This window comes from Cryptomeria japonica, chromosome 9 (genome assembly GCF_030272615.1).
Source record: "Cryptomeria japonica chromosome 9, Sugi_1.0, whole genome shotgun sequence".
Lineage (NCBI taxonomy): Eukaryota > Viridiplantae > Streptophyta > Pinopsida > Cupressales > Cupressaceae > Cryptomeria > Cryptomeria japonica.
The window spans coordinates 54,917,680-54,925,774 of record NC_081413.1 but is presented as its reverse complement, the minus strand read 5'-3'; the positions used below and the strand labels follow the sequence as shown (position 1 = coordinate 54,925,774).

The following is an 8,095-nucleotide window of genomic DNA, read 5'->3' as shown; positions in this document are numbered from 1 at the left end:
TCACAATCCAAGAGATTCAGGTATATGCACTTATACTTATTAATAAAGTTTTCATAATTTACATTTGGAAGGAGGCATACATATATCCAGATGAAAATAAGATGTATTGATCTTGTAATCTATCTACTTTTTGAAGTTTTACATAGCCTTTATGAAAATTGTCATATTCTGTGTAATCTGTGTAAGTGGAGGGTTGTAATAGATAGTTCAACAGGAATATAGTCAGAATCATGTTTAGCAACCAATGCATCGAGCTGGGCAAACCGTGGAATTTCTGCTGATAATGTAATTGAACTGGGTTAAAAAAAACAGAAACAGCAAAAATATGAATTTACTAGGAAAGACCACAATATAATGTTTCTAGTAATTTTAACTTCAACATAAATTCTACACTTACTAAGATAACACTGGCATTCACTAACAAAAAAATTACTAAAAAAGACGGTAAACTGAAGCTAACCCAGAAAAAACAATTACCTCGTCAGGAATAATAACTCTTATCCAATGACATTCTTTCATCACTGCCATGCCAGAACACCCATGTTTTCTAACTTTTCAGTAGGTTAGTAGTAGATAATAAAACATCCATAACTCATGTAGACAATATCTACCAAATCCTTGTCAATACGCCATCATAAATGTTATGAATAGAGTTTAAAAATTTCAGTGAAGATAATATTAAGAAGTGAATTGGAGAAAACTTCATTGCCATTGAAAGTCAATCACAGAATCCACACCCTACAGGGTCAAGCAAAAGGGAGGTACGACAAACCCAAGAGCAAGCCACAGACTAGGTTACAGTATTTTTTAGGAGTTACACCTGTTCAAACATAAAACATAAGGTCTTACAGTACAGTTTTAATTACTTTCACAATCATAAGAAAAAGCAGTAAAGCCAAGAATGAATTGCCTTTGGTCTACTTTTGAAGTAGATTGAATATGCCTGCCCTGTCCTACATCGTCAACCACACAACAGTGATCAAGGAACTGTAACTTCCAGGTCAACTGTTCAAACATTTTTGGTGCAAAGCCTGAGGTATAGAGCATCTTTACAGAGAGAAAGATGCAAACCAAAGAACACATCATATAACATCTCCAGGCTAACACGAACATATGCTGATTAACACAAAGAAAACACAACCTACAACTCTTACATATACATATACCAGAGTTTTGACCTTTACAGCACTTCATCTTTGTAAAATTTGTAATATAGATTGACCAGTTCATGTTGGAATGCAGGTTTCAGGCTATAAACAAGAAAGGCACTTTAAGTACAAGGAGGAACTGTAAAGCTAGAACTAACAGAAAACAGCTCCCACACTGAAAGTGCCTTCACTGAATTACCACTGCCGTGTGGTGGCCTCCATTAGAAACCATACTCCCAACCTGTCCGCTTTCAGAACTGCTAACTGAAAATAGATGAAATGCAGATGAATGAAGAGATTGACTTTGACGTTGATTTTGACACAGACCAGTAGACATTCCAGAAGAGCCTATTCCTGAATGAGAAGTTCCATCAGTGTTTTCAAGCTGTGCTACATTACCTATTTTTTGAGTTTGTTCGGCATAGGTGTTTCCTTGTGAATTACTCCCCTTTCCTGTACTGGCCATGCCTGCCTCAACATCTTGCCCAATTTGACCCTGTAAATTCTTTTCCCCTGGCATTCCATCTTGAGCCTTATCATCCTTCTTGGTGTTCAAAAACCGACCACCACAACCCCTTGCTCGCTTTAAAGCATGCAAGTGTCGAGATTCATGCAAATATGGCTGCAAAAAATTCTCATTAGCAAAACTAATCTGATAATTTAGAGATTAATGTAGCTCTCACATTTTCCATAATAGAAATTCAATTCAACAGGTGCTATTACATTCAACTCTTTAGGGAAAACAGCATGCATCTAATATAAATCTGATACTGTTAATTCAAAAATTTAAATTGTAATTTGTACACGTCTTGATCGAAGCGTGTTTTAGTACAATAAATAGGCATGTAACATGAAATCAAAATCAAAATCCCGATTTGTATAACAATGCTGTAAGATCACTTTCCTCCCACTACTGACGTATTTTATTTCAGAGAGGAAAGAGACAATTTTAATATCTGTTTATCAAACAAAAACAGAAATGAACCAAAATAGAATATTCGGCATGAATCTTTACCGTGACCATGCATAAATACATGGACAAAGTCTCCCATTAGTCCAGAAGTAGTTTTTAGCTTTGTGGCCTTTGGAGATATTTGTAGCCATTGACCTACAATATTATCAATTGGCAACTTCAGAGGTTCAACTTTTCTCTCCTTGGACAAAGTATTCTCCAACTAGGATGGAGAAGAGGGAGAACCTAGAGCACTTTTCAAAGAGTCGGGTAAACTGGAGGGCTCTCTTTAATGGTAAGAGTTTTTGTTACATTTTGCAAATTAAGAGGAAGTAAGAAGGAGCCTTATCTTTTTGACAGGCCTTCTCAGAATCTTGTCAAGGGTTAGAAAAATCTATCTCCATTATTTCAATTTCTTGCTCTTGTTCTCCAACTTTTTCCTTTGGCTCATCCCCATCTCCACTTTCAACTAGAGAAACAATTTGTCTAGTTGGAGTGGCCACTATTGAAGAAGAAGTTTCTGTGGAGCTAGGATTAGCTAGGCTTCCTGCCTTCTGCCCTCCCTTGGTATAGACATTTGAAGTCTTTGCCTTTTTCTCCGCTAATCATATTTGAGTCCTTTTTAGGACTACAACAGTCCTTGTTTGAAGGTCCTTAGGATCTTGTAGAAGTGTAGATGGGGTCAATTAGGTCTGACTCATCATCATCTACCTCATTTACATCTAATCCCAACCGGAATGTGACAATCTGCCTTAAACTCATCAAGCTCCCTTTTCTTACTTCATAGTTTTATCTAGGCAATTTGCCTAATAGTCTTCCATGTGTGGCACACTGAATGTTGGGCCTAATTGTAAATTATTCTTTACGAATTCCTTGCTGTCAAAGGGAAATATGTAGTCATCATAGGTAGAAATGGCATATTTGACGAAGTCTCTTTCAATGTTGAGTGCATCTGATTGGGGCATACATATGTAATGCCCAAGCCCAATAGGGAACTAAATTCCAGCCTTTTCCTTTCAGCACATCTTCTATTCACCTTGGAGACCTGCCTGCAAATCTCTATCAGAATAAACTTATCATCAGCATACTTTGGTAGCTTATGAGGAAATCCATCAAAGCCTCCTACCCTGATGTAGGTGAGTTTTTGGAATTGTATAAAATGGCTTACATAATGATTAACCAATTGAGTGGCCTTGGGTGAAATCCTTTGGCCTAGGTTTCCTTGCAGCTCTCTGACTGATTTCATTGTGAATACATCATTTACCCACCTAAATTTGAAATAACTCAGGTTAGTATAATAGTTGAAAATTTGGATGTTGTTGTCATGTTGCTCAACATGTCTTATAGCCCAGGCCATGGCCTTACATAGGCTAGTGCATAGAACAAGTATAAGACATGTAGAAAAACTTGTTGAGAGCAAAATTAGAGATCATAGAGTGTAGCCCAATCTAAGTATTGCTTTCCTACACATATGATCTGTACGAAGAAAACATCTAGTCCTCAAAATCATGGACGTTCATATTGGCCCTCAACCTATGTAGAAGTATTATTATGATATCAGCAATCACTGCTTTTAAATGAAATTTGTGTATAGTTTTGGGCAGTTGAGTATCGCCTTTCTTAGGTACCGCAATTCATTCCTTAGTAATTATGTTTTTATAATATCCCTTTTTCTCACTGAAATGTGTTTGTGAAGTCACAAAGTCCCAATCTACATATACTTCTCTCTCAGGGAGTCTAAAACATCCGCCAATTGTGGCCATGTACAAGGCAATTAGCACCTTATTGTCATTCGTCTTTATTTCCCTTGTGTAGGCACCCTAAGTTTCTAAGTTTGACTACTTAAATTAGCATATACTTTAGTCCCAATCTGCAATATACTTCTCTCTCGGGGAGTCTAAAACATCCACCAATTGTGGCCATGTACAAGGCAATTAGCACCTTACTGTCATTAGTCTTCATTTCCCTTGTGTAGGCACCCTAAGTTCGACTACTTAAGTTCTCTAAAATAAGGTTTTTAATTAATTCGAGTTCAGCCTAGCCTTTATTCTCCTCACCATAATAATTTTTCTAACTATTCTTCTAAACTCAACCTTAGCCAGAAATTCCAAATTCCTCTAATCTTTGATTAGTTAATTAATTCCTTAATTAATTAACTAATCCCTCGATTCCTAACATCATTAACATTTTTTCTAATTTTTAAATTCATCCAAAAGCTCTTGAATTTGTATGTGAGGAGCCTACATTAGTGCTTGAATGCACATGTCACTTTCCCACTTCCGAGTCACTATTTGATCAAATATTTTATTTGGTGCTCTCATGTGTGAGAGTGTTCTTCCCAAAACTCTTTCCCCTTTTCTCCATTTGTCATCTTTCCTCTCTTACACCTCTTTCTCTTTGCCACTTTTGTTTACACTTGTTATCTCCTTTGATCTTCCCAAGATGTGCTCACACACCTTGCCCTCTTCCCATGACAACCCATGACACGTGTGAGCACACCTTGCCCTCTTCCCCATGACAAGTGTGTTGATTTTGGATCAGAATTATATAGGCAGAAGTACAGAATTAGAATTAATATTTCTTTGATTTGAATTAATCTGAAGCAATATATATCAATATATTGAAGATATCAATTTTCTCTTCAAGTGCTAGATTTCTCCAATGCATTTAATTCGATTGTTTTCCAGTTTGCTGGGCGTTAATGACAAGCATATAAGATACCCAGCATATATACGATATATCACGAGCTTTGACTGTATGTGCACAGCATATAATTCACACATGATACGACATGTAATTCTCAAAGGTTTCACACATATAATCACCGATTGTTTCACAAACTATACAGCAGATCATTCACAGAGATTGCAGTATATGAATAGCATATAACTCCTAAAGATAATCCGAATATGCACAGCTATATTTTCACGGATATCACACGAATAGATACAGCATATCCTTTCGATGACTATATATTCTCTGAAGCTCTGATTGAAGAAATAATAAACCTGTCCAAAGCATGTGAAGGGACATGACCCCAATCAGGGTAACCCATCAAAACAAGGAGGTGTGATATAACTAACACCCGATAGACAACTATACTTAATTATACGATAACAAATGGATACAAACTAACAATCAATTTAGTAAATGTAGATAAAAGACAGCGATGATTAGTAAATAAATAAGGTATTAATAATCGTTAAGATAGCAGTCAGGGGAAAGATATCTCCTGCTGCTATAACATCAACACTCCCTCTTAGCTAGGGAGGTATTTTTCCAAATATCCATGTCATGGAGTCTCTCAACATGACACTCACAATGGCTACACCCATTTGTGGAAAAAGGTTCATCACAGAGTCACTCAACGTGATATCGTCATGGAGTCACTCAACATGACGTCCACCATGTCTACTCCCATGTGTGGAAAGGAATATGTGCACAAATGCCTATCACAAAGTCACTCAACGTGATGTTGTCATGGAGTCGCTCAACATGACATCCACCATGGCTACTCCCAGGGGATGGAAAGAACCACATCTCCGTCTTAGAGATGGACAAAAGCTTTCACGTCAAATTTCTGTCTCAGAGAACAAATGCATTGACAACAGATAACACAAATCATTGATGCTAAGCCTCCCTCTCAGCAAGGGCTTCAAGTACTAGTATCAACCTCATGACCTTCTCATCCAAAGTTGCCTCTGTTGGTTTGTCAGACTCCCTTTGAATGTTAATTCCTCCTCTTCGAAGAAATTGATAGACTTTAGAATAAGCAACCTTCTAAATCAACTTTAGAGCTTGGCTCCTTCTGAGATGTCCCCATGGCAATTTCCGCAATAGAAGCAAGTTGTGTAGGTCTTAATTTGCAATCTCGAGCAAAGTGACCATACTTGTCACGCTTGAAACATTGAATGTGAGAGAAATCCTTCTTTAGATCTGGGGCAGAATCTGATTCTTTGTCTCCATTCCTTTTTCTTCTTTTGCCTCTTTCTCTAGAAGTATGTGTAGCAAGAACTCGATTTTCTACATCATTCCTCTTGCTGCCAACCTAGACTCTTCTTGAATACAATCAGCTCAAAACTTGGGCAGCTTAGATCTCCCACTGATGCTTTGGATGAAGGGCTCCCAAGATTGGGGAAGACCATTTAGTGCCAGGATAACAAGATCTTTGTCTACAATTATGTCCCCAATAGCGCTCAACTGATCTCTCAAATTAGCAATCTTCATAGACAATGAGATGAGTGAATCTTCTTTATCCATTTTTACACGATGAAGTTGTTGTCTCAAAGCAAGGGCTCTATTGGTGTTGTTGATCTCATACATGCCTTTTAGAGTTTCAAAAATTTCTTTGGCTGACTTCAACTTGGAGATGATTGGTACTAGGTGATTCATCATATAGAGTCTATCAAGATCTTCCTAGTTTTCGTGTCATTCTTCTTCCACTAGATTTTCTCAATATCATCGGAAGGCTCGAGCATATTACGCTCCACGAAATCAAGAAGATCATTCTCCTCTAATGCAATGAGTACACCCTAGGTTTCCAAGTGTTGGAAGTTTGAGGCTCCATCAAGACTATCTTCTACCTTGACACCGTTCACCATCTTCTTTTTCCGCACAAATTCTCCTTCAAAGATCTATCCTAGAGAAAGGTTTACTCGACTGCTTAAAACAAGTCTGGTCAGATCTTTTCTTAAACCCGCTCTAATACCATGACTATATATTCTTTAAAGCTCTAACTGAAGAAATAATATACCCATCCAAGGCATATGAAGGGACATGACCCCGATCAAGGTAACCCATCAAAACAAGGGAGTGCGATATAACTAACACCCGATAGACAACTATACTTAATTATCCGATAACAAATGGATACAAAACTAACAATCAATTTAGTAAATGCAGATAAAAGCCAGCAATGATTAGGAAATAAATAAGGTATTAATAATCATTAAGATAGAAGTCAAGGGAAAGATATCTCCTGCTGCTATAACAACAAAGTGTTTTTCACGATGCCTCCACCTTGTGACACTTGTCACGTGGCTAAGCCTTCAATCCATGTCACCTCATCTCATGCAATCTCAGCCCTTCATGCCATTTTCCATCCCTCCATTCTTCCATCAAAAATTCTATAAATTGGAGCCTTTCCCTTCATTAATCATCACTTGCAATCATACAATCATTATACAAAAATTTCCATCATAGAATCCATATTGTTATGTTGATTGGAGAGCAATGCACATTTCGAAAAATATAAAGAGCAAATCAAGTGAGATGGGGGGCTCACTTTAGCTCAACCATGGAGATATGAAGGTATAAGGATATGCTTTTGTGTTTTGAATTCTTGTTTTATGCATTAGCTAACTGTGTATTTTCATTCACTTCACCTGGTGTTTGGGTTATACCTGCTTATGAATTCAAGAACCAAACTTGTGTATTATGCTGCGAGAGAAAATGAAACAGCTTCAAGCAAACTACTCTCGGCTAACCTTTGAGTAATTGGGTGACTATTAGAGCAATTAACCCTTTTCTAGAATTCTCCCAAATTTATGTGCCCTAGTCATGTATCTCCAATCTTATGCAGAGTGCTCTCTAATCCAAAAAGATGATTATAGCCCAAATATTTATAATTCATTTTTCGTAGATTTTAGCTCCAAAACAATGGCCTTAAATTCTGGAAAAACATGGACACAATTTCCCCCTGTTTTTGCCGGTTTTGCACTGATAATTTCAAAAGAAAATCAAATTGATAGCAGCAACAATTGACTCCTGAGTGATTGGGGTGTATATACTTCTGCAACTGTAATACAAAACTCCTTTGTTTTGACCTGCACATGACCATCTGTTTCAACTCTTGCTTCTTGAGCTCTCTAAATCTTGCTTATTCCTTCACAATTGCCTTTGCAATGAGATGTTTAGAGAATGAAATCCTTTGTATGCTCGGGTATTAATATCACCAACCTCTGCCTTGCCAGCCATAAATGTGAGATGAGTTGGC

At 37.3% G+C, this 8,095-nt stretch overlaps 1 protein-coding gene across 2 annotated transcripts in view; it reads right to left on the bottom strand.

Moving 5' to 3' along the window:
* Positions 1-690: 690 nt before the first annotated feature.
* The window catches only part of LOC131046865 (nuclear transcription factor Y subunit A-7), a 33,871-nt gene continuing 26,466 nt past the window's right edge, over positions 691-8,095 (bottom strand). The window contains exons 7-8 of one of the 2 annotated variants that reach the window (XM_057980682.2): positions 1,548-1,770; positions 691-1,412 (exon numbers count right to left, since the gene is read on the bottom strand). In XM_057980682.2, the coding sequence (XP_057836665.1) occupies positions 1,336-1,412; positions 1,548-1,770 (300 nt within the window). In that variant the 3' untranslated portion in view covers positions 691-1,335. Of the gene's footprint in view, positions 1,771-8,095 lie in introns of both variants that reach the window. The other variant, XM_057980672.2, reaches the window with a different exon arrangement.